We start from the raw sequence: 27,529 nt of genomic DNA, 5'->3' as shown, positions 1-27,529 counted from the left end.
TCCTGCGGTGTTTTTCATTCATGGGCATATTTCGGCATTCACTGTGTTAGTGTTTCAATCTGTCCCTACTTGGCTCCAGCTGCATGTAAGGTGGGGCTGCACCAACATATAGCACACTGGACTGGCCCCCAAAGGACCCCACAGTGCAGCTGGGCACATGAGATGTATATATCACTGATCATGACTGGTGATCAACAATGCAAGGCCATGTGATAAGGACCAAATGGGTTCACAGAGGCTAGAGAAAGGCAATCAGTGGCCCCAGTAGCCAGAGAAGGCTGACAGGGAGACTGGGATGTGCCCTGAGCAATGGGTAGAGTCAAATAAGTAGAAACAAGGAGTAATCTCTGGATGGGTTGGGATTAGGGTAGGGATGGTAGGCTCTGAGGCAGATATAGGCAAGGCATATCCTCTATGCTATTGCTACAAAGACTGGGAGATGAAACCTGAAAGAGAGGTTAAATGCCAACTCAAGAAGCTGAAAAATTATTTCACAGGGAAGAAAATGTCATCAGAGACTTTCAGTTATGAAAGTAACATAATTAAGCAGACCATTTGAGAAAATTCATCTGGACTAGATGGTAACCTCGACAGAAGAAAACCAGTTAAGGGCTGTTTGTTTAATAACACTGTCTCACACATACCCCACCACTAATTAGAATAAAAGGAAATGTCCCAATTAAAATTAAAACCCCTAAACCATATGCAAACAACAGACACGAAAAAGTACAGTTTCAAGAAATAATTTGCATAGGAACATTTTGTGAATGTCTTTGATTTCTACTGCTCCTAAGGGTGGTCAAAACCTACCTATAAAGAGCCTATGTGGATTATTGTACTCTCAATGAATCCCCAACAATAAAAAAAAAAAAAAAAAGAGTCTATGTGGAAATGAAAAAGGCTGACGAGATTAAAAGTTGATGAAAGATGTGGAACAACTGATCTCTCATGCTGTAGAACAGTGGGAATGGTATCAATGCTTTGGGAAACCACTGGGCCATACCTATTATATGAAGCATACACCTACCTTTCGACCTAGCAATTTCATTCCTAGATATATATCCAAGAAAAAGGAATGCTCATGTCCACCAAAAGACATGGGCAAGCATTGATAGCTAACAAGAGCCCCAAATGGGAAACCCACATGTCCATAAGCAGAAGAGATAAAGTGCAGGATATTCATATTTACAATAGAATACCACAACGTAATAGAGAAAGAACTACTACTCCATGAAATGACAGGTATGAATCGTATAGACAAAATCAGAAGCAAAAGAAGCAAGCTGCAGGATACCACACCCTGTAGAGGTCAAAGAACAAGCAAAACTAAGTCAGAATATGCTTCACCTCTGGTTGGAAAGTAAAGAGTGACATTGACTAGAAAAAGATGAGAGTCTTCTAGAATGTTGAAAATGTTCTGTCTCATCATCTGGGTGCTGGTTACAGACTCATCTCACACACACACACACACATCCATGTACATACAAATCCATATACACACATGTAAGTATACAAACTTGAACACACAAAAATCCATCCACACACATGCACGCATACTTAGTGTATACTTAGATGCACATCCGTGTGCAAACATACATGCACATCCACATACACACACACACACACATGCATACACACGGGTCATTATGAAACTTTTGAGATACAGAAAAATAAGGAAACATAGAATCCGTGCCAATGGGAACACATGAAACCCTTCCACCAATACCAATAAGCCAAGCAAGTTGAAACTTCTTGAATCAGAACAGCTGAATCAGAAACTGTGTTTCTTGGAAGTGAAATAATGAACGATAATATAGTCTGTCTCAAAACTTTCATAGTGACCTGTGTGTACACATGTATATACAGGTATCTGCCTATACATACATATGGATATATACTCGTCCTCACGTACACATGCTCGCGCCCATGCATGCACATATGCCCACGTATGCATGTGTTCACACGCGCAGTATTCACATACATACATGTACACATGCATATCCAGACACACATACAGTCAAGTATATAAACTCATCAAGTTGTTCAGTTTAAGTTTGGGCATTTTACACATGTCAATAAAAAATGTAAAAAGCAAAAAGGTTATATGTAATATAATATACCAAAATTACTCAATTTGGCAACAACATGAAATATAATTCATTCACCCATTCATTCACCCATAAATGCACGTATTTATGAAGTACTGAAGGAAAGCTTTGCCTGTGTAACAGGCAATGATTTGGGGATTTGGGTCACAGTAAGCAGCGCTGTGACTGCTGAGCTACAATCCTGGCTCGTTCATTCTTAGTCCTGTGACTTTAATCAAGTTATTAACCTTTCTGTAAAATGTCAAGATAATAATGTCACTTATTGCAGAGATTTGTTTCTGCATTTAAACAAGTTAATGTTTATTAAGGTTTTAGATACGTTCCAGGAACACAGTGAATGTGGTCTAAGTGTCTGATAAAATTAAGTAGATTGCATTACCCTTTGGTCTCCAAATGAGCACAGAAGTGATGTGCCTTCTTCTTTTCTCAGATCATTTCTTATTTAGAAAACAAAATATTAGAAAACTAGCAAGTGTTCCAAAAATGAATGAACATACCGCATTAATCCCCAAGGTTTCTAGTTTCTCCACCAAGGTCTGTTCCAAGATTGTTCTTATTTCCTTAGTGAGGGTGGGGTTACTCTTCAAAGCTTTCCTTAAATTCACTTTGTTGTTACTTAATTTCTGTTCATTTTCCCTTCCTAAAATAAGATTTTTTAAAAAAGTATTAAAAAAGAATTAAACAAGTACATTAAATCTCTTAAGCAGAAAATGGCAAAGCACAACTTTTAAGCAGCAAGTAAGCATTTGTAATGCTTTTAAGTTTTCGGATATTTTTGTCATTCAGCACAATATATAATGCGTAAGCAATGTAGGTTTTAAAACAATGTTAAGTCTGCTTCAAAACTTCAGTGTCTTTATAGACTCTTGGTCACCTAACTGAATTTTAACTAGATAAATAATATAAGAAACATATGTGTCTATAGAATATAATGAAAAAATTTTCAAAATTTAATGTTTTATCACTAGAATTAGTTGACTATTTCCTGAAGAATTCATCTGTAAGCTCAGTTACAATTTATGTGTATCATCTTATAAAGAAAAAGCCTAATGAATTTTAAATAACTAAACGTTTTAAAGTAATAAGTTTAGTAGAACCTAAGAACATATAAAACTTCAAAATATCTCAACATATTGACCAAAATGAGGTTAACAAAAAGTCGTAAGAAAAGTATATTTGTTTAAAACAACCTGTAATCAAAAACAAAGGAACCAAAACCCCCCAAAAAAACAACAACAAAAATACCCCAAAGGAACCAAAAACAATAGGCCACATTCTCCCTTTTCCACACTTATTCCTCTTTTATTCCCCACTGGCAAAGTGTCAAGTTCAAGGGAGTTTGGAGAAGGGGAGTGATGAAATGAGCTTTGAAAATCTGAGCCTTTATGTCCAAGGTAAGTAAAGACTTGATTTAGAAGACCCATGCTTGGCAGTTCAGAGCCTTAGTGAATGAACAAAGTCAGAACTAGAGGAAATATGACAACTGAACTACCATTTTGGACAGTCCAGTCTCCAGGGGAGGCATTTTGCCCAGCAAAGGAAACACTGGATGCCATTCCCTAGGAGTGGGGGCTATAGGCCAGCCGAGCTCTCCCTTCTACTGGTCGACCACCTCCATAGATGGGATTTTTAGAGCTTGTAGCACTTAGACTTACAGAAGATCTTGAACAAAATGCCTTTTTATTTAAGATATTTTCTAAACCCGTAGCAAAAAATATTTCTATTAATAAAATTAATAAATGGTTTTACTGAAAGCAAAATTAGTCAAATTACTATTTGTATATCAAATAGAAAGCAAAAAAATCAACATAAAGATACTTTTCTAGGGTGGGCACAGTGGCTCATGCCCATAATCCCAACAACATTGGGAGGCCAAGGTGGGCAGGTCCCTTAAGGCCAGGAATTTAGAAACCAGCTTGGGCAACATGGCAAGACCCCATCTCTACAAAAAAATTAAAAAAATAAGCACAGAATGGCAGATATGCCTATAGTCCTTGCTACTTGGGAGGCTGAGGCAGAAGGATTACTTGAACCTACAAGTTCAAGGTTAAAGGGAGCTAAGATTATGCCACTGTATTCCAGCTTGGACAAGAAAGAAAGACCCTGTTTCAAAAAAAAGGGGAAGGAAAAGAAAGAGAAAGGATACTTTTCTGTATTTTGCTATTAGATTTTGCTAAACAGAAATTACAAAATTACATATAATCATATACGATTAAAAGTCAGAAGTAATCTTAAATTTTATATTCTCAGCATTCATGTTGCTGTTTAACCACCTACATTTGCAAATATTCTGAAACCACTAAAAAAAAGCACTTCTGTCCTAGAAAATGACAATCCATCAAAATCTTAGCTGTAAGCCACCGTGTCACTGGCTTTGGCTTCTGGTGGCCATCACGTCTGCAACTGTCCAGGGCAAAAAATATAAAGAAGCACCAAGAGAGAGCCTGGAAGTCCTGGTGCTTCCATGACACACACACTGCCCTGATTATGCAGAGAGAGTTGTTTGGCTGGTATCTCAAATAATAAAGAAGCATGGCCTAAACAGAGGCTCTAAGCCCTGTTTACTCTGGAACACAGGGTCAAGCAATGTGTAGAATGGCTTGACTACAGTTTAGAAGTGGAATCATAAAGCCTTTGCTATCAGTTGTTGAATTCATTTGCTGATATGTCCATGGCCACCCTCAACCCCAATGACAAGTTCGTTCTGATGACTGAGTTCCTCCAAATGATGGCAGAGTAAACATTTCCTCCTGTCCTCGAATTCATTTCTACATCTACCTTGGTGCTTTCTTTAGGAAACCATTTATGAATAATGAAAACACCCTTGGTAAAGGCTCTTAACAAGGGTAGGGCTGGCTAACAAAAGCAAGAGAAAAAATGTCGAGGAGACAGAGAAAAATAAAGTTTTTATGTACAGGTGGAATTAATCACTTGAAAACCAAATCACAGCTCAAGAGTTTCATTAAAGCACATATCACTCACCAAGACTAGTAAGAAAAACCTTTGTAGAGGTTAGCATTTCCTTCAAATAAAAATCTGAAAACATAACCAAGCAGATGGCCAGGCTCATGCACAAGGGCCCGCACCTGTGGTCACTTACAGCACACATATGACATACCATTTAGGGTAAGCAAATAAGTGTAGTGCAAAGCAAATTAAAAAGTAACAGGAGTTGGGAGGGACTTTATCCATCACCTGGTAATAAACCTCATTTTTCACATGAGGATAACAAAACAGAGAGGTACCAGGGCCCCCTGAAAGGCTGCCTCACTGGCTTCCCTGTCTCTGCTTGTTCTCTGCATTGAGTTAGAGAAAGCAGACCACCTGGACTTTCATTCCAGCCCCGTCACTAATTAAGCTCAGCAACTGGAGCAGGCTCCTAATACATGTGTTTCAAGTTTTTGAAAAATAAAAGGGCCTGAAAGATCCATTCTAGCCCTCACATTTTCATCTTCTATAAAACAGCAGGATCCAGAATGCCTCTGCACAGCTGTCAAAAGCAAGCACACAAAATACACACGTGCGTGCAAGTTACTTCTTAGTAACAGCCACGGTGTTTTTGCAAACCACTGCCAAGTTTAACTTCACAGGCATTTATCTGCAAAATGTTAGCACAAGCTGAGGAATTTATTGATGGCAATTAATTTGCTGCCAGCATGTGGCCTCCAGGGAGGTGCCAGGAGGATGCAGTCATTGGTTTCTGGAGCGGTGGTACACCCAGCCCCCAGGGCATTGTCCATAGTTCTCAGCCTTCTCTAATCTCCCACCAGAGCTGGGTGTGAACACAGAGAAGGTGGCAAGGATTACTGTCTCTTTCAGTCTCCCAAACGTGGCAAAAAGCAATGGTGATTTTGCTGTCAATGATCCCAAATTCCTGTCTCAAATTTGGTGAAGAACTCGAAAAGCACAGGCAGAGTGACGCAGTGTGTGGAGCTGGAGACTGGAAGTCAAAAGACCACTCTCGGTCACAATGTACAAATCACAGTTTCTCTTGGAACCCTCATTGACTTTTTTTTTTTTTGCAGTTTTTGGCCAGGGCTAGGTTTGAACCCACCACCTCCGGCATATGGGGCCGGCGCCCTACGCCTTTGAGCCACAGGTGCTGCCCCATTGACTTCTTTTTTAAATGAGTGTGAACTATCAGGCTTGAAGGCAAGATTAAGTGACCCTTCTTATGCTCCTCCTGAGACATTTCACAGATTCTTCAAAGGATAAGAGACATTTTAAGTCTTGGACATTAATAAATGATACGTATGTAAGAGAGAGGAAGCATGTTACTTGTAAGTAAAATGATGTGCCATTTTTCAGAACTCAAAAAGGGTAAGATTTTTTCATTCTGTTTCTGGGAAACCAACAGGGATTCTTTTTTGGGGGGGTTTATTATTAAATTCTTAAAGACACTATTTGACTTTAAAAATTAATCGATGGGCTGGGAGCAGTGGCTCATGTATGTAGTCCCAGCACCCTGTAAGGCCAGGGAAGGTGGATCATCTGAGCTCAGGAGTTTGAGACCAGTCTGAGCAAAAGTGAGACCCCCATCTCTAAAAATAGCCGGGCATGTGACAGGTGCCTGCAGTCCCAGCTACTTGGGAGGCGGAGGCAAGATGATCAATTGAGCCCCAGAGTTTGAGGTTGCTGTGACCTATGATGCCATGACACTCCACTAAGGGCGACCAAGTGAGACTCTGTCTCAAAATAAATAAATAAATAAATAAAATAAAATAAAATAATGATGGAAAATAATTTTTAGAATTGTCAAATGAGCAAGCAGTTAATTTTAATTATCTTCCTTGAACTTGCAAACAGTTCCCAATTTCTACCACAAAGTTATTATTTAGCATATAAATATTCCACATCCTGAGCTTACACATTATACTCTTCTTGCTATCAAAAATAATCTGAAAATGAGCACTTCACCATTCATTTCAGATTTGGGGTATGAGACACCACTGTGACACAAATATTTTCCTACTATCGGGGTCACAACACAAGTATGTCAACTTGTCATCTGCTCAGAAAATATCTGTGTTGAAATAAAGACTTAAATTGTTTCAAGTTCCCTGACACAGGCAATTTATTTCATCTGTTTGCATAAGAACACATTAAAGCAGGGGAAAATATAACAGAATATTAAGGGACTAAGAAATAATAAATAAAATCCAAACTTAACATGTTTTTCTTAATTTTGATACAGTATGATAAAAACCACGGGCTCTTATTTTCATGGCCTGGATTTTGGCATATAATCTATGCAGGTAAAACCCCATCAAACCCTTTGTTACCTTTTTCTTCCTCTGAAAGTTCTTCAATTGGCTCTAGTATGTGCGATGAGAATGCCTGTTCTATTAATGAGAAAAAATAAGGACAGTATAAACAGCACAACAGTGAAGTAAAATCACTTTCCATTCAAACCATTTCAAAGATATAATTCTATGGTATTTTTGTCATGCCTAAATATCAAAAATTCAGTAGAAAAAAATACTGAGGTCATCAGTTAAAGCTGGTCACTTTTCATGCTATTTCTATGCCTTTTCCATGAACTCCATGCTAAGGATATTATATTTTTAAATTATTGAGTTAAAGTTGCTCACCCATCAACTGAATGGTTAAAGTTAGTCTTTTAAGACACGAGGGTACAAATGCAAAAGATCTTTGTCACTTGTAAAATATTTTGATCAAGTGGCTAAGTAGGAAACTGATGCAAATCCAGTATTTCAATTGTGAAAATAAGAAATTCCTGAGGCCTTAGGGTTCCCACTTACTGCCTGCCCCCAGTGCTAACCCCAGGGTCTTCAAGTGATGGAGAAGATCAATGTGTGAGGACAACAAGGAGCCATTCTCACACACCTGCACATTCCTAGGCTGTCTTTGAAGCCTGGTCTGCTTTGGAGAGCACCTCCCCTGCCCCCCCGCCCCCCCCTCACCACCACCCCGCCCCGGGCAAGGCTGTGGGCTGGAGAAGGCCCTGGCCCCCCAGTGGGGCAGATGAAGGAAGACTTGTTTCAATCTCTCCTCAAACCACAATTGCTGGGAGACGAGGTCTCTGGATGACTTTTCCCAGGGAAATATCACATGCATACACACAGGACCCTGCTGGGAGCATTAAAAAAACTAAACCTCAGCCTGGGCATTAGATATGGGATAAAACACAACCAGCAAGGCTGGCTTACCAGTGCGTGGCCTGCTCACCTTCAGCTTGGAGACTGACATAGGGCATCTCCCCACTAGCTCTCAGCCTTTACCCCCAAAAGTGAGGTCATTTCACTCTGCCACAGACCCCCAAGTGTGTAACAGGCCAAGGTAAAAACAGCCAACAGTGTCCAGCAATAATCAAATACCAGGTCCGGGCGGCCAGACAGGGATCTAAGGGCTTATAAATGCCTCAGATTTAATGCCTCCTGCTTTGAAGTTCTGGATTTTTAATTTATAAAGGGCGTTTTTAGTATTCTATTTTAGATAGATAATAGACAGACAGATAAACAGACTGATTTAGGTATGTATAAATAGGTTCTTATATCTTGGCCAGCAAGCTAGTCAATATGTCTAACCCTGGCTATATGAGAGAAATGCATTTTAAACTACTTTCAGATCAACTTCCAGAACACAGCCATCTCCCCTGCCTGGATACTCTTTGTTATTAATGGTTCTCACCTTGCACCATAACTATAAGCATTTGGTCTCATTTAGAGACTATACATTCCTTGGAGACAGACTCTGTCTCTGATCATTTCTATAGCTCTGTTGTACCCAGCCTTGGCCTTGGCACACAGGGGTGGTTTGTAACTACCCACCACTGCCCAGAGGCATGGAGGTGGTGAAGGAAGGTGGGCAAGAACGGGCGGGACACCACTGGAGAAATGGTGTAATGACACGTGGTATGCTAACGTCTTCTTAAGGAAGAAGAGTTCACTAAAGACTCTCCCAAACTTTCCCAGGATATATACCTAGGATATATACGCCACATCTGAACATTTCCCCATGTGATTGCACATAAGCAGGGTCACCTGACAAGGATCAGCCCCAGTCTCCTTTCGGGGTCTAAGACTGAGACTTCTTTTCAGTGGGCCCCACCCTAGCTCTTCAGCTCTGTCGGGGCCAATGGTGCTCAGAAGGGGAAGCCAGCTTTCTTTCTAATAAGAGCCACAGCACCAGAGCTCTAGAATATAGTACCTGTCACATGTAGGACAATAAACTATTTTTTATACCAAAGAGCTGTATTAACTTTCCACATTTCGAGATGTAAAATATTTGCTTTGAGAATAAACTATAATAATTATAAAGTCTAATAAAAATGTCTCTGCCTTTTGAAAACAAATTATGACATAATTCAAAGGCTAAGGGGGACTTTTCCATTATTAATTTCTGTTTTTCTTGGCTCTTGTTCTACCCTGTTTCCCCAAAAATAAGACAGTGTCTTATTTTAAGGTGTGCTCCCAAAGATGCGCTAGGTCTTATTTTCAGGGGACGTCTCATCTTTCTTGTAAGTAGGTCTTATTTTCAGAGGATGTCTTATTTTTGGGGAAACAGGGTAGTTCCATAACTAAAGTCAGGCATATATAAGCCCATACAATTACAGACCTAATTAAAGGAGAGTTCTATGTGTAGGTAGAACCTAGTGGTGCCCACAGGCTTTGGAAAGTGGTCATTTTGCATCCTCACTGCTAAAAGATGGTCGTTTTGCCTGGCCACTCAAAGGAACGATGTTATCATGCGAGGCACCCAGCATGTGGGTTAGTTTAACAACAAAGTATATGCGATTTTCTGGGCACTGTAATACCCTAATTTAGGCATAACTTGTGAGCAAAGTGTTCTCCAGAGTTAAAAGTACTAGTAAAAATGACTTTGAAGCTTTTACCAGGAAAAACTTGTAGTAGTGGATGGCAATCTAGCACAATTGTTTATTTTCTCCAGAACCCTTGTTTCATCCTATGGATGGCCTTAGCCTCAGAACTCACTGCCTGTGTTGCTCAACTGAGGCAGCAAAGTCGAAAGCAGGAGTAATCAGAACTCCCTTTTTTTACCTAGGCCCCCTCAGGGCAGAAGTGCTGGCAATGCTGGCTCCTGGCAGCTGGCAGTGGTATCCCTTCCACCCGCTGCCCTCAGCTGAAGGGGGCAGCTACCCTCTGCTTGGGGCAGCCCACGTCTCAAAATGGACCATTATGGGGATGATGACAACGGCCTATTGCCTACCTCAGTGGAGGCCAAACTCAAGTGTCCATCCCAGCTTGACAGCTCTCAGGCTGGGTCAGTGAATGTCCTCTGCAACTGTGTCTGGGTCACCCAGTGCTGCTTCCCTCACAGGCACCTCAACAGCAAACCTCTACCTCAGAGTCTGTTTCCAGAAAATCTGATGTTAAGACAGTGAGGAATCACATCTCTCACAGTGAACAGCTTCATCAAGCTTTGAGATGGAACAAAGGATGGATGGTAACCAGCCTAAGGAACGTTAAGCAACCTATGACTGACCTCCCTTCCACAGCGGGGAAGCTGGCCTGGCTGGGCCAGGACCTTGGGCAGGTCCAGGCCTAGCCCCTTCTTAGCTCCTGCTGCAGAGATGCTCACAAATCAGCTTTGATCTCCATCCACGGGCAGTGGGCCCTGTGCCAGGTTTGCCTGGCATTTAAAACCAACATTTCAATCCCAGCAGACGCCAGGAAGGGGCCTGACTGATTCATGCAGCCCTGGGCCAATCAGCGCAGGGTCTGAATGGGACATGTGTTTTAGAAATAAATGATAGATTGGCCAGGACTCTCAAATTAACCCCAAATAGTTTAATGTACCTACTCGGCGTATCCTTTGTTTAGCAATGACAATGTCTGACAAAGAAAATACAGACTTCATATAATGTCATAATAACAACAAAGTGGGGGAAAAAGTAAAAGAAACTAGAACACACTTGAAATACAAAAAAAAAGTGGCTGGCAATGCTTTATAAAATTCAACCTTACAAAACAAGGCAACAGAGAGATTTTGACCCAACATAAAATAATATGAATAGAGAATAATTGCAGAGATGATTTTCTTGTATATTCAATATTAAAGTAACTTTGTCTATGCCCAATGTGCATTTTATCTCTGTTACTGGTCCAAAGAGGGGAAAAAAACACTGCATGCCCTAAAAAACACTTGTAAATAAGAAGATCCAATATGTGGAAAATTTATACAATACGTAATGTGATCACATACTTAAGATAATGATCCACTTCAAATGATCTTAGAAAAAAAGATAAGGTGCAATAAATACTTCAGGGTCAATCATGAGTGAAAAGGATTGGGATCATTACCGAAGACCATCATATCCAGACCACACTATTTAAGAAGACAAGGAATCCTACTAAACTGACCAGTTAGATCATGGATTTAAGTCTAACCTATTAAAAGGCCAAAATGAGAATGCAGTGATCATTAAGAGATTCCAGAGCAACTGTGAAACAGGAGGGAGACGGTCCTCCTCCCATCTTAATTCATTTGTAACATACAGCAGAGTATAGGAAAACTACATGTTTAAGAACATACTATGAAAACTCACAAGAGGTCCACCTGTATAAAAGTGAAGTATCTACACATATTCACGCTGTCTATTGCACCATGCTAATAATAATTATCACTCTTTTGATCTGGTCTAAGAACTGGATCCTGGCAGTGAGTTCATCCAGTGGTTCCTACTTTTTCCCTTTGGTTTTCATCACGTCTTTTCTAGATTTTCCCAACCAATCTTTGAAACTGTTTGTTTAAAGAAGGTGACTTGCTGCCACACTCAAAGTTATAAAAACAACCACATATGCCCTGTGGCAGGTGCTGGTTGGCTGGTCAATTAGCAGGTCACCCTCATTCTTACCGAATACCTGCTATTTTCCATAAAAATCATCATCAAAGTACTACTGAAGGTTACAATTTCTATTTGTAGGAATCTGGAAATATATACATTTTATACTTGATGACTTTTGGTAGAAATGTTCAGTTTACAGAAATAGTCTACACCAGGACTGCAGTTTTAATAACTGTTTTGCAATCCACTAAAATGCTTCCTGTTTTACATAATTAACCCCAGAAGTGCTTTTGGTTAATAAGTTATCTAACTCAGAGCGGGAACTGAACATAAAATGCTGAGTCTATTGCTGAAACTTACCATGTGCCATTGTGAGACTTGATTTAGCTTCCAAGGTCTGTGGGGCTGGAGCGTTCACTGAAACAGCACAAAGAAGAAAAAGCTCACAGTTCCATAATGAAAGCATAAACATCTAAACATGATGACAATAGGACACTCCTTAAATTAGTCAAGATACGTAACGGTCTATGAGGGACAGATGTTTCAAGGGACAAAGAGATTCCAAAACTAACCTAAGCCAACTTTTAATAATAGCTTTATTGAGATATAACTTACCCTTTAAAAATTTTCAATTCAGTAATTTTTGGCATATTTGCAGAGACCTGTGCGATCATAATTGCTTTCGAATTTTAGAACATTTTCATCACCACTACCCCAGAAATACCTGTACACATTTAGCCAATCACATTTCATTTCTCTCCTCTCCCCATCCCCTGGCAACAATTAATCTACTTTCTATCTCCATGAATTTCTTATTCTGGATGTTTCGTATAGTAAATGGTATCAGACCCTATGTGGGCCCCTGTGTCTGGCTCCCTTCACTAGCCTCATGTTCTCAAGGTTCATCCACATTGTAGCATGTTTCAATAGCAGCATGTATTTTCATGGCCAAATAACATTCCTTTCATTGTACGAACAGACCACTTTTTATTTATCTGTTCATTAGCTGATGGACATTTAGGTTGTTTCCATTTTTCCACTAACGTAAATAATGCTGCAATGAACACTCATGCATGATAAACCAATTTTGAAGTATACTCCAATCACTGAGCTGGAAGACACCAGGTGAAGACATTAATTCAGCTACAGCCTTCAAAGAGGGGCTTACCTGAATTAAGTAAGATGAAATACTCTCTATTTTAAATTTCTCCAGAAAATTAGACTCCACCTCCCCCCTTCCAATATTTGGCCATTCTTAATGAATGGCCCTCTGTTTAATCCTATCTCTAAAAATACTGGCCACAAACCTCAGCTACTTCAGTAGGCATACTTTTTTTTTTTTTTTTTTTTGTTATTACAATGCTGGTTAAAATGTTGAGCTCCTAACTGTTGGTAAATTGCTAACAACTTCTGGAAATATGGCTTTCAAACCCATTTGCAACTTGTATAATCTAGAGATCAAGGTTTGGCAAACAACAGGCCCTGGGAAAGACACAGCTCACTGCCTGTTTTTCTTGGAACACAGCCAGGCTCATTCATTGTAGTTTTGTCTATGGATGATTTTGCACTTACGACAACAGCAAAGTTGAGTAGCTGCAAAACAGTCTGTCTAATCTGTGAAGCCTAAAATAGTCACTATCCAGCCCTTTGTAGGAGAAAAGAAAATCCAGAATAAACTGTTTCTGTTAGAGATATTATTATGACTGGTGGAATTAAAATCTCTGATCTTGTTAAAACTGATCACAACCAGGTCTTCTTCCTAAACTATAGAATTCATTCCCTTATGAAGGAAGGGTAGTAAATCAAGGCTGGAATGACTAGTGTCTAAGTCACCAACAGTAAATGGATTGATGGGTCAACAGGTTTGACCACGTCTGCCTCACATTACAGACCTTTCATTTTGCTGGGGACAGGGGCTGGTTTATCACCTATCTCTGCCTTTCACTTTATGATTTGGATTTTCTGACCTTAAACTTCACAGTGTGCGTGCTTTCTCTTAAGGGAAATTTCCCTGCTGTCACCAGGGCCATGGCTGTGCCTTTTAGATCCTTTTCCATGGCAGGAGAAGAAATGGGTACAGCCAGCCAGGCTTTCTTGCCTGTTCATCGCAAAGCACAGAGGCCCCTCTTGTGAAGGGACCACTGTTTATGAGCCCCGCCCCCAACCCGAATTTTCTAGACCCAGTGGTATCCAATTTTTAGACCATATGCTCTAGTCAGTAAAAGTTACCTCCAATAGGCACATGATGTTTATTTAAATTCTACATATACTATGATATAAATAATATGTATATTTTAAAACACGAAAAATATTTGATTTTAATATAGAAAAAGAACTTCTTAATAACTCCTTTCTCTTATCCCAACAGACCATTCTGCATATCCCAGGGGCCCTGAGCACGCCATTTATAGAAAACTGCCCTAATTATAGTTTTGGTATTTTTTTCTTGCTGGTATATTTGAGTTTAGTTGGCTGATGAAGATTTTTTTTGTTTAAATAATCTCTGGACCTCTCCTTCCTTCTCTGAAATGTGATTTTTTCTTCTTTTTTAAAACTTCATAAGATACATGAGTCCAGCTTCTCCTCTCCCCTTAGCTTTACTCTTGGCCTTAAACTCCCCATCACCTCCCAACCTCTTCAGTTTCAAGGTGCAACATCAAGAAGCTTCCAGAGGCCAGGTGTGATGGCTCACACCTGTAATCCTGGCACTTTGGGAGATCAAGGTGGGATGATCACTTGAGGACAGGAATTGGAGGTTGCAGTCAGCTATAACTATAGCCTGTGTGACAGAGTGAGACTGGTCTCTAAGTGAGGAAAAAAAAAAAAAAAAGGAGCTCCAAGAAACATCTGAGAAGACTGAGCAGTTAAAACAATGGTGTTTTCTAATCAATTGTGCCAAATTCCAAAACATGCTTATTAATGTCCTCCAGTCACTATGTGCAGTCCCTTCGTGATTCCCAGCCCATGTGTGTGGTGTCCTCACTCAGTGCCAGCCTCAGTCCAGGCTCCTCCAGCACAGATCCCATCCCCACCATCGCCAGCTCCCTTACTCCCTCCGCCCACAGATCTTTCCTGAATGGAACTAATACTATTTCAACTATCTAACTATTATCTACAAAAGAAAAACATCTGTTGGTTTCTAAACTGTAAAGATTAGGTCTTTTTAGTTTACTGCCGGATCTTGACAGCTCTGGGAGCCAGACCAGAAGGCTGAGCTGACTGCAAGTGATGGCAGACAGAACACCTGTTTAAAGCTTGCAGTGGCAAGAGTCTCAGCATTGCCAAAATGCAGCGGCCACAGCAGGCAGTGACACAGTCACACAGTGTGTCAATCCAGGAAATCTACAAGTATAAACTGGAGCAATGCCGAGGAGTTTTTAGTTATCCCTTTATATGACAAATTGTGACATAATAGCTATGGCTAATCAAAAGCGCCCCAAAATCACGAGGGTATTTGCAGTCTTGGGTTTTAGAATTAGGTCAAAGCCACAAATCAAAAATAAATCATTATGCAATTACTAAACATGCTGGTTTTCAAAGAAAAGTCTCTAAAAATAACAAATAAGTAGAAGTTCTCTTTTGGTTTAGTACTTAAAAGATACCTTTAGAACCCTGAGCCTATTATAGAAACTTACTTGGTATAGCTGGGGCAGTTGGCTTAGAGTCAAAAGTTTGCCAGGCTAAAGCCTTCCCTGAAATGACAAAAAAATGAAGTAGTAACGAAAAATCACAAGGTACAGATTAAATTTTGACAGCCCTTACCCTAATTTTTATCCCCCAGAAAAATTAATAAATAAAATGTACCAATATATACCATCTCACCCAATAGAATAAATAAGTATTAACATAAGCCTGTTTAAAGCAAATTTTTTTTCTAAAATTGCTTTCAAACACTTATGATATCTGAGTAATTATATACAGGTGTCCTTCACTACCTAGGCTCTTGCTATTCAAAGAGAAATTAAGGGTCTGGTAAGGGTCACCCCACAGTGGAAGGCATCATACCCCTTTATTCCACAATGATCTCTCTGAACAAAAGACAAGAAAGCCAGCTCCCACACCGAGCTGACACCCCTCAACTAGATGAAGATTCCTTAATGACCTGAAACGTGCAGGAACCAAGATTGGTAGCTCTGGGAGGCGGAGGAGGCGGAAGGCAGCTTCTGGGCTTCACTGAGACCCTGCACCTGCAGCTCTCAGGCTCCCTCCTGGTCTGGCTCTTGAATGACATAGAGAATTGGCCGGCTACCATTGCTGCAGTTAGTTGGTGGTGCATATATCCCCACTATGCTGGGAACAAACCTTTAACCTCCAAACCACCACAAGTGAGAATAATGCAGCAAAAGCCTTCACAGGACTGCAGTCCCTAGGAGTTTCATAGCACTAATGATAGCTGTCACTAACCAGAGTTTAACAGGCCTGCTTCACATCATCTCACCTAATCCTCACCACAAACCTATGTTATAGTCACCATTTGCTATAGTTTGAATGTCCCCTCCAAAACTCAAGTTGAAACTGAATTGCCATTTTAATAGTGTTCACAAGGCAACAGTGGTGGGAGTGGGTTAGTTATTGCCGGAGCTGATTAAAAAGGATCAGTTTGGGATGGATTTCCTCTCTCTGTCTTGCATGCTAGCTCACCGCATGATGCCTTCCACTGTAGGGTGACCCTGGCCAGGCACAGGCACCATGCTCTTGGACTTGCCAGTCTTCAGAGACTTCAGTTCTTTGTAAATTACCCAGTCTGTGGTATCTACTGTAGCAACACAAAATGGGACTAAGACACTATTAATATTCCCACTATAGACCTGAGGAAACTCAGGCAGGGATTCACAAAGCTACAGAGGACCAGAGACCAGAGATGAATGCAGTCTGTCTCCAGATCCAGTGCTTTTAATCATAACTCTGTCTATAAATTAAGAGGCAAATGAATGGTTACTAGGGAGGTGTTACGTGCATAATAATATTCTGATAAAAACAATGAAATCCCGTTAAATGAGAGCTTAGAGTTTTATAATTCTTCAACTCTCTGGATAGTGGTAAGCAGATCTCTCAAATTAAAATAACAAGAGGAATGCCATCTTAGCACTCATAAACCAGCAGGGCCCACGTTCTGATGCCCAGCACACTTAGGGGGGTTACCTCACCTGAGGTGAATGTGATCCCATTCACTCACCTTTGGGTTCACTGGTGCCATTTAACGGTTTGCTGGTAAACTCTTTAATCTGCAAAGAAGAATAGTCTTCTACTGATACATGTTTGAAAACAGGAACACACTGGATAATGGACTGATAATGTAAGTATATTAACCTTTTCGTTAAATCATCTAAAGACCCAGGGCCCATGGATTTAAAAGCAGAGGCAAAAGTGTTATAAAAGTAGCATTGGGGGGCCAGGTGTTGTGGCTTATGCCTATAATCCCAGCAGGGGTGGATTGCTTGAGCTCAGGAGTTCGAGATCAGCCTGAACAAAAGCAAGGCCTTGTCTCTAAACAATACTTGGGCGTTGTGTTTGGCACCTGTAGTCCCAACTACTCCAGAGGCTGAGGCAGGAGGATTACTTGAACCAAAGAGTGTGAGGTTGCTGTGAACTATGATGCCATGGAGTTCAATCCCAGAGCAACTGAGTGAGACCCTTGTCTCCAAAAAGAAAAAGTAGCATTGGGACTTGACTGCTCCTTAAAATAATTACCAAAAGACATCCTTATCTACTCTTAAATCAAATTAATTTTGAATTGTAACTGAATAAATCTTCTCTATAGGATTTTAAAATACCTTTAAGCAGTTTTATTTTATTGCATTTACTTTTACAAGCAATCACAAGGGGAAAATAGTCTATCTTCTTTACTTTATGCCACTTACAAATGCTCTGACCCAAACAAGCATGTTCTTAGATAAACTGTGTTGCACGGTGTCAGGCTAGCGCCACACATACCTGCTGTCTCTGAGTTATGATGAGCTCATTCTGCTCCTGGAGTCTCTGCCCTAGCTCTTCAATCCTCTTCTTGTAGAAAACATTACTTGCATTTAGATCATCTATCATTGAGGTTCGAAGTTTCTCTATATGTGACAGGAGCTGGGGAAAAAATTAAGAAAGGCACATGTCAGCAAGCTACATGTCAAATCTCTTTAATGCTGTAGAAGTCACGTAGGTGCCCTGTCTTCTTTGCTGGCCTTACGCTACCCACAAACATCAAGTTGTCAAATAGGATCTTCAATGGAGGCCCTGGCTGTTCTGTTGGAGCTTCACCTAGGTGCCCAGGGCACTCATGACCCAAGACAGACCACACTGGTAATGTGAGCCACTGAGCCAAGGTGAGCAGTTACATAGAATAACACACAGCGAGCAATAGGGGAAGATGAATAGCTCCGCCTCTCCAGAGCTATGCCCATCCCTCCATGCCATAGTTTCCATGCAGTCCTGCGTCCCCACATCCACATGTACCACGGCCAGAGAGCACATCTTAATTATTTTTAGGTTCCCAGCAACTGGCATAATCCTTGGCCCTTAGCAGGTTCTCAATAAATATACACTGAGCAAAAGAAGGGGGGTGGCAGGGAACCAAGAGACAGAGGAGAGAGGAGAGGAGAAAGGAGGGAAAGAAGACAAGATGCAAAGACGGAGAGGGCCCAGGGCACAGAAAGACTCATCTTTAAGACATAATATTAAGAGGAACATATATTGGACAAAAAGAGTTCAAGAAGAGTGTTTTCAATAATTTAGGAAAACGCAGTTAAAGCAATTTCAAAAAGTTGCTAAAAAAAGAAAAAGCTTAGGGCTGGATGCAGTGGCTCACACCCATGATCCCTTTGGGAGACTGAAGTGGGAAAGACTATTTGAGGCCAAGAGTTCAAGACCAGCCTGGGCAACACAGCAAGACTCTACAAAAAATTTTAAAAATTATCTGGGCATGGTGGCACATGCCCATTGTCCCAATTACTCCAGAGGTGGGAAGATTGTCTGAGCCCAGGAGTTCCAGGCCGTGGTGAACTGTGATCATGCCACTGCACTCAAGCCTAGGCAATGACCCTGTCTCAAAAAAAATTTCTTTTAAATAAATAAAAAATAAATGAGCTTGGTTATTATGGCAAAGGACATTCCAAATCTAAGGCCTGGGAGTGGATGCATAGTGTGCAGATCAGATAAAGGGGTGGAAGTGTCTGTGTCTGAGATGAGCACGTAAGAGCTCCTAGACCAGCGTTTCCTCATTTGCCTGCTCTTTTTAAATAGATGCCCACTATGTGCTACATGCTGCATAAGCTCTTCATCTTGTTCAATCAACAACACAATGTTGTGGATACAGACTCGGAAACCCGAGTTTGTAGAGAGGCAAAGCGGCCCAGATCCAGACACCTGGATGGGGCAGAGCCCGAAACTGAATGTTCACATTCGGCTCCAAAATCAGCCCTCTCAGCCAACAGCCCAGCCTCTGAAATGCCCTTGCTCTGACGAGGGGATGAACACTGGGTGGAGTCAAGGTAGAAAGATCTTCCAGGTTAAGCCTAAAAAGAACCCTCTATGTCTCAGGGGGTACTAAGAATCTTCCCCATGGAAGACACCGTGAACAACTTTCACTACATCTTTACAGAACCCTGGAAGCAGCCTGGGAAAAGCTAAGCCAGAAAACAGAAGGAAAGCCAGTATGTCCAGGGCTCTGAGTAGGGGGTAAGGTCCTGGATCTGATTGACAACATGGAGAGTTGTACCAGGCCCCAACAAAGGGGGATGTAGAAAAAACTAGGGTATAATATCACTTTGACATAGGAGTTAAAAAAAAGTGCAGAAGAAGAGTTCCCTGGGAGGAAAGAGCCTAACCAAATGACGGCCAAAAATGATGCCAGTGGGTTTGCAGCCCACGAGCCCATTTTTTCTGATCTACCATTTCAAGTCGGACACTTTTTCCTCTGCCAGAGCAGCACATCACCCGTCCTCCACTCCTCCCTTTATGTGACCATTCCACAACCTCCCAAGCTCTTAAGTGTCTTCTGTTGGGTCAAAAGGGCATGCCATCACTTATCTCTGACTCCCTTTGAACTCCTACCAATGTTATTTAAAAAGAAGAAAAAAAAAAAAGACTGCCAAGAATCTAGGTAAAGCAATAAAAATTTGGCGAATGCAACTTCCCCTAAACAGAGAAATACAATATGTGCATTGTGGGAACGGTAGGCACCAATCATGTGGAATAATTAATAGTTAGGTCTCAGGCCGAGATTACTAAACCTGATTGAATTCACCCCTCTGTTAGGGTTTAAGAGAAAGGAAGGGAGACGTAAGCAGCTTCTAAACAAGCCAAACCCACAGATGAGGGAGCAGCGAAGCCTGGCGGTGGCACAGAAACTCCCACAGGTCCGGTGTGGGAACCAGGGAAGGCCTCCCCTTCCTCCTGCGACCACCAGCAGCCTTTCTCTCCATCGCAACTAGTGACGAGGTATAAAAGCTGCAACTACCATTCCACTCCGGCCAGAAGACCGCTGACATTCCCACAGGTGCCTGGCACAGTGGGCTCTAAAGATAATACCACTGCTATAAAGTTGAGCTGAGGAACAAGAGTAGGAACCTCAATGATCTAAGAGCAGTGATTCCAACCATGAATACAAAACAGAATAGCTAAGGTAGTTTCTGGTTTGTTTTTTCCAAAACCCACATTTCTCAGATTATGTCTACTGAATCAGAATCTTAGAGAGTAGAGCTGGGCATGTGTACTTCGGAAAAGTCCCAGGTGATTCTGAAGGGCATGCCTGGTGGGGAGCCACTACTTCAGAGCATCTGGAAGGAAAGATCCTTTGTCTTTATAGAAAAGCAACCTCTCAAAGCTGTCCCTGCCTCTTCTCTCCACTGTGCCAGCTCAGGGTCCACAGCCTGACAGGCCAGCCAGCCAGTGTGGTAGGCCCTCGAGTAGAGAGGGCCTGAATTCAAATGCCAGTGACCTTGGGCAAGGCAGCATCTTCGTAATCCTCACCTGTGGAGGATTATGGTGACGGTGGCTACCTCACAGAAATCTTAGAAAGATTATGTACATGGTAACTACAAATACTAATTTATTTCTGAATGCTGGTTAACCAGCTCTCAGAAAAACAAAACAAATCATAATTCTGATTAAGAAGAAATATGCACATTCACTAGCTGACATAGGCCAGTTTCAGCACACCAGGACAGGGACCGTCATAACGGGCCACTTTTACTTCCACATAACACTGACAGACAACAGAGAACACTGTTTGCACAATGGAGCCACCTATGGTTCAGAGAAAGTACCATCTACGGATCCTGGGATCCTTTATCTTTGCCAGTGTCGATAAAAACATGCCAGGAAGTGAATATCAGTGTCCTAGCTGGTGGCAGTCATTGCCACCAGCAGTAGCTGCCTGGTCCATAATAGGAGCCTAGACGGTATCCTCTAGCAGGTGGTGCTCTGACCCACAACCCTTCCAACCCTGCTCCTCTGAACTCACAATCAGCATTTCTCTGTCTATAAAACAAGGCTGGATAATCCTCTTGTTGGACGTCTAGCCACCCTCCACGTTGATTCAGCAAGTACTTACTAAGGGTCAACCACATTTTCGGCACATTCATAGACGCCAGGAACAATGGAGAGCTAACCAGAGCCTTGTACTCAAAGGGCTGACAATATGGTTGCAGAGACAGACAATAAACAAGTGAAGTGATGAGAACAGGCCAGGGAAGGGACTGCCTACTTAGAGTGACAGCAGGTGACCAGAAAACAGGAGCCAGAGGAAGGTACAGAGGGAAGAGTTCTGAGATGGCCCTCCAGATTGCACCTGCCCTGTGTGACGCAGTCCCCGGGGTCAGGCAGGACCTGGGATGTGCTTCTCACCAGCAGAATACGGCAAAGGTGAAGGTACTTTGCAGATGAAATTAAGGTCTCAACCCTGCTGACTTTGAGTTAATGAAAAGGAAGATTATCTTATGTGGGCCTGTCCTATTCTGAGGGGAGAATGGAAGCAGGAGAGGCACCCTTGGAGCTGGCTGGTCTGAAGGATTGAATAGTCAAGCTGCTAAGGAGCAGGGTGGCCTCTGGGAGCCAAGGGTCTCAATCCCTTGGTTAACTATACCTTTTGTAGCACATTTCTCCAGAGATCTTAAGTAGACAAATACTACCCTTAATGGGAAGAAAATGTTCTTTTGAAAAATGACCTTCTGGGCAGGGCATGGTGGTTCATGTCTGTGATCTTAGCACTCTGGGAGGCTAAGGCACGTGGATTGCTTGAGCTCAGGAGCTTGACACCAGCCTAAGCAAGACCTCATCTCTACTAAAAAAAAAAAAAAAATAGAAAATAACTAGGTAGGCATTGTGGAACATGCCTATGGTCCCAGCTACTTGGGAGGCTGAGGCAAGAGGGTCACTTGATAAAGCAAGCTGACAGCCCTCAGAATGAGAGAAGGTATTTGCAGGTTATGTCTCCGACAAAGGTTTAACAACCAGAATCCACAGAGAACTCAAACGTATTAGCAAGAAAACAAGTGATCCCATCTCAGGGTGGGCAAGAGACTTGAAGAGAAACTTCTCTGAAGTAGACAGCCACATGGCCTACAGACATATGAAAAAATGCTCATCATCCTTAATCATCAGAGAAATGCAAATCAAAACTACTTTGAGATATCATCTAACTCCAGTAAGATTAGCCCACATCACAAAATCCCCAAACCAGCGATGGCGTGGATGTGGAGAAAAGGGAACACTTCTACACTGCTGGTGGGAATGCAAACTAATATGTTCCTTTTGGAAAGATGTTTGGAGAACACTTAGATATCTAAAAATAGACCTGCCATTTGATCCTACAATTCCTCTACTAGGTATATATCCAGAAGACCAAAAATCACATTATAACAAAGATATTTGTACCAGAATGTTTACTGTCGCCCAATTCATAATTGCTAAGTCACAGAAAAAGCCCAAGTGCCCATCAACCCATAAACGGATTAATAAATTGTGGTATATGTATACCATTGAATATTATGCAGCCTTAAAGAAAGATGGAGACTTTACCTCTTTCATATTTACATGGACAAAGCTGGAACATATTCCTCTTAGTAAAGTGTCTCAAGAATGGAAGAAAAAGTATCCAATGTACCCAGCCCTACTATGAAACTAATGTATAGCTTTCATATGAAAGCTATAACCCAATTATAGCCCAAGAATATAGGGAAAGGGAGGGGAGGGTAATTGGTGAGACCACACCTACAGTGCATCTTACAAGGGTACATGTGAAACTTACTAAATGTAGAATATAAATGCCTTAACACAATAACTAAGAAAATGTCGTGAAGGCTATGTTAACTAGTTTGATGAAAATATTTCAAATTATATATAAAACCAGCATATCATACCCCATGATTGCATTAATGTACACAGCTATGATTTAATAAAAAAAAAAAAAAGGAGGTCACTTGAGCCCAAGAGTTTGAGGTTGTTGTGAGCTATGATGCCATAGTACTCTAGCCTAGGGCAAGACAGTGAGACTGTATCTCAAAAAAAAGAAAAAAGATTCACTGATAGGCCATTGGATTTTTAATTTACCCGATCTTTTTCTTTCTTGTGTTCCTGTTGAAGAGCTTGAACTCGTGCTGTCCACTTGCTTTCCTGCAAAATAAAATAAAATAAATAAAAGTAATCTATGCACAATTGTCACAATAAAACCTACCCCAAATGGAAGGCTGCTTTTCAGTGAGTACCTATGAAATCTAAATATCTGGTGAAATATAAGTTGGCATTTTTTAGTATTTTATCTGGTAGAAAATGTTTACATGCAGTTGTACCTGGTTTTAATCTTATATTGTAAGGTAGGGGTCACCAAAGATATTCTATTAAAAAGCTAATAGTAAATACCGTATTTTAGGCTCTGGGGGCAAGTAACTCAGTCTCAATTACTGGTAGTGAGAGAACAGGCATACATAAAGTACAGGCTGGCTATGGCGACTCACGCCTATAATCTCAGCACTCTGGGAGACCCAGGAAGGAGGACTGGTTGAGACCAGAAACTCAAAGCCAGCCCAAAATGAAACCTCATCTCTGTAGAACATTTTAAAAATTAGCTAAGAGTGGTGGCATGCCCCCATAGTCCCAGTTACTTGGGAGGCTAAGGCAGGAGGCTAGCCTGAGCCCAGGAATTCCAGGTTACAGTGAGCTGTGACTGCACTGTGGCACTCCAGCCTAGCCGACAGAGCAAGAGCCTGCCCCCCTCCCCCCACCAAATAAATTAAAAACACACAAAAAGATGCAAATGAGTGAGTACGACTGAGTTCTAATAAAATGTTATTTACAAAAATAGGTGCTAATTTGCTAACCTCAGGGACCAAAAGGCAACACCAAGCTTTCTCAGACCATGGGTTCCGAACTGACAACACAGCTCACAGGAAGGAAACAGAATAACTGTAGGTGGGACCTCAGGATTTCATAACCATGTCCTTTCAATTCATGAGAGACAAGCTATGGTCTCCAGCCTGCTGGGAGCAACCATCGACAGTTTTCAGTTCAGGACACAGCTCTTGCTCTTCCCCTATGTACCAGGCACTCAGCTGGGTGGCCACCAGCAGGCTGGAGACCAGATTAAAAAACAGGCCCTCCTCTGTGCAGGAGGCAAGTGGACACAGGGTTAGAAAATTCCCATGTGGATGGGGTCAGATGCCACGTAGATCACTTGAAAAATGCTACAGTTCAGGAGAAGTCTCTAAAAGAAGCACTTTCCTGGCTCAATACTGGAGACTGAGTGAGAGACAGGTCCCGAATGCTGGGAGATGCATGACAGGCGAGAGAGCGGTGGAGCAGAGGCGAAGACAGAACACCCAGCTGCCCTGCTCCAGCACGAGGAAGGAACGGTGGCGGTCCTACGTGCTGGCCAAGGATTCTGTACTTCCCTTGTGAAATATGGAGATGGTGGCAGGGAGCAACAGAAGGACTTTAGACAGGACAGGGACATGGTCAGCCTGGCTGCCATGGTGAAGGGAGACTTGGCAGGGAACAGCAAGACGCAAGCATGCAAGCAAACAGCAGCAGTCCCTGTTTCTAAAACCCGCTTGCCTTTTTAATAATGACTCAGGCTTATTTTTTAAATGTTAAATACACATTTAAATAAATTGAATAAAATTTAATCTCTGTTTGCTTTCTGGTTTAAAAAAAAAAAAAAGTCCTAGCACTCTGGGAGGCCAAGGTGGGTGGATTGTCTGAGCTCAGGAGTTCAAGACCAACCTGAGCAAGAGTGAGACCTCATCTCTAAAAGTAACCAGTCGTTGTGGTGGGCACCTGTAGTCCCAATTACTTGGGAGGCTGAGACAAGAGAATCACTAGAGCCCAGGAGTTTGAGGTTGCTGTGAGCTGTGACGCCATAGCTCTCTACTGAGGGTGACAAAATGAGACTCTTGCCTCAAAAAAAAAATCGTTCCCCTTAAACCACTTGTGACCAAAATAACCCTTGTGAAGACTGTGCTGACGACAGAGGTTCACTTCCAAATAAAGTCATTTAGTTTGATAAATGTAACAGATCCTCAGTTCATCAATGTAGCAGTGTATTTAAGCTCTGAAAAGAAATGGGGTGCGTTAATATGCCTTTCTGGCCTTTGGAAATGGAAAGCTACATCTCAAATATGTAAGCATGAATACCAAGGCAGTCCTAACTAATTCAAGTTGGCATTACAGTAGGGAAGAAAGAAAACAATTTTGCCAACTCTTGTGAATTCACATCTATTCGTCCACAGCAAGCGTGTCATGAACACCTCTTACACATTTTAGGTGCCAAGAAAAAAGGAGCTAGGTGTGTTCATGGTCACTAAAAGAGACATTTTTTTTCTCTTTATGATGAGAATGATGACGTTCATTATAAATTACTCCATTAAGAAAAGAAAAGCAACTGAGGGCAAGACACGATTGCAAGAGGGCTTTGCCTAACAAATGAATTCAGTGTAATTTGGTTTACTGTACCCTCAATGAATCCCCAGGTATAAAAAAAAAAAAGAAAGAAAGGCAACTACTGCAGCCGGCACCTGCTTCTACTACCTGATTATCAAGAAGCTGCATCACATTTTGGAAATCCTGGGGATATGGAGAACGGTCTTCTTTAAATTCATGTGCATCTTTCAATGTGCCTATGTTGGACTTGATCTGCAGATTGGACTTCTGGATTTCTGACAGTTGCTGTAAGATAACATTCAAGATCACAAACGTTAGGCTTTCGTTAAGACCAGAGCAGAGAATAAAATTGGGGTGCATGCATTCCTCTTTACAGCTGACTTTCCTCCTGGATACTCCTCCTTCCTCGTGGTTCGAATGGCTTGTTTCTATTTTCTGGTTTTCCCATCAGAATATGCACAGGGTGTAAAAGGGAAAGGAACACCTAACCTTCTTAGACAACGGGCCTTAAAAAACTTGACAAGCACCTAGCAGAGGCCAGAAACAGAAAAACCTGGGTGCAGTTTCTAAGATGATTTCATGAGAGGCCAACACGGTCCAGGAATAATATCAGTAGATCCATCAGGGACATAATGTTTTAATTTTACCCTTTGCTTTTGATCTTGCTCCCAAAGTTACTTGTAACCAAAACTCTCAGAAAATCATAGAAGGTAAACTTGAACAACAAAAAGTTAGGGGAGCATATTTCTTCATTCCTTAAATGTGGGCTGCTCACAGAGACTTCATTTTAAAAAAGTATAATATGAGCTGGGCGCGGTGGCTCATGCCTATAATTCTAACACTTTGGAAAGCCAAGGTAGGAGGATTGTTTGAGCCCAGGGGTTTGAGACCAGCCTGGCCAACATAGTGAGAATCCATCTCTGCAAAAAATAAAATTAGCCGGGGCATGGTGGCACGTGCCTTTACTCTCAGTTAACCGGGAAGCTGAGGCAAGTGAATTACTTGAGCCCAGGAGGTGGAGGCTGCAGTGAACTATGATGGTGCCACCTGCACCAACCTGTGCAACAGAGCGTAAGACTCTGTCTCAAAAATAAATAAATAAATAGTGCAGTATGGAAAGGGTGGGAAGAGAGTCACCTTTCAGTGGAGGAACCTAATAGACACCAGCTCAGCAAGGTATCAATAAAGTTTTATGACTCTAGGTCTCAGACAAAATATTCAACTCTACCATTGCAGCACAAAAGTACCACAGACAGAAGTTACCACTTCTGAAATAAATTTACTTAATAAAGAAAAAAAATGAATGAGCATGGTTGTGTCCCAATAGAACTTCATCTAAGGTCACTGAAATGTAAATTTCATTTAATTTTCACGTGCCACTTAAAAGCCTTCTTTTTTCTCAACCAATTAATACATAAAAACCATTCTTAGCTCTTAGGCCATATGAAAACATGTGGTATGCCAGATTTGGTCCACGGGGCTTATGAAGTTTGTCAGTCTCCATGCTGGAGTTTAAAGAGTTTTAGAGAAAGACCATAGGCGAATTCCAAAAATATCTATTTTCATTTATAGAACTTGTTGGACCCTAGAGGGAGCTCAAGGACCTTAGCGCAGGTCCCTTCATCAAAACTGCAGGTGAGCTTGGAATTCCCGTGGGAGGATGCTGATTGGCTGCTCAGGCATCTCTCTGTATGTGACCAGGGCAGGGTGGACCAGGGCTGCTCCCACAGGGAGCAGGGCAGCTCATTCAGCCAGCGTGAGAGGGGCCAGGCAAAGGTTCTCTTTCTGT

General features: G+C 41.6%; 1 protein-coding gene across 4 annotated transcripts in view; it reads right to left on the bottom strand.

The window, feature by feature from the left end:
• DZIP1 (DAZ interacting zinc finger protein 1) overlaps positions 1–27,529 on the bottom strand; it is a 56,745-nt gene that overhangs the window by 11,423 nt on the left and 17,793 nt on the right. For all 4 annotated transcript variants that reach the window (XM_053563563.1, XM_053563561.1, XM_053563562.1 and 1 more), the window contains 8 exons: positions 25,888–26,025; positions 23,416–23,478; positions 17,812–17,952; positions 17,054–17,102; positions 15,513–15,569; positions 12,238–12,294; positions 7,391–7,450; positions 2,606–2,748 (listed from right to left, as the gene is read on the bottom strand). In XM_053563563.1, coding sequence (XP_053419538.1) covers positions 2,606–2,748; positions 7,391–7,450; positions 12,238–12,294; positions 15,513–15,569; positions 17,054–17,102; positions 17,812–17,952; positions 23,416–23,478; positions 25,888–26,025 — 708 coding nt within the window. The remainder of the gene's footprint in view (positions 1–2,605; positions 2,749–7,390; positions 7,451–12,237; positions 12,295–15,512; positions 15,570–17,053; positions 17,103–17,811; positions 17,953–23,415; positions 23,479–25,887; positions 26,026–27,529) is intronic.

This window comes from Nycticebus coucang, chromosome 15 (assembly GCF_027406575.1).
Source record: "Nycticebus coucang isolate mNycCou1 chromosome 15, mNycCou1.pri, whole genome shotgun sequence".
Taxonomy (NCBI): domain Eukaryota; kingdom Metazoa; phylum Chordata; class Mammalia; order Primates; family Lorisidae; genus Nycticebus; species Nycticebus coucang.
Note: the sequence above shows the minus strand (reverse complement) of the source record. Positions and strands in the feature narration are given on the sequence as shown.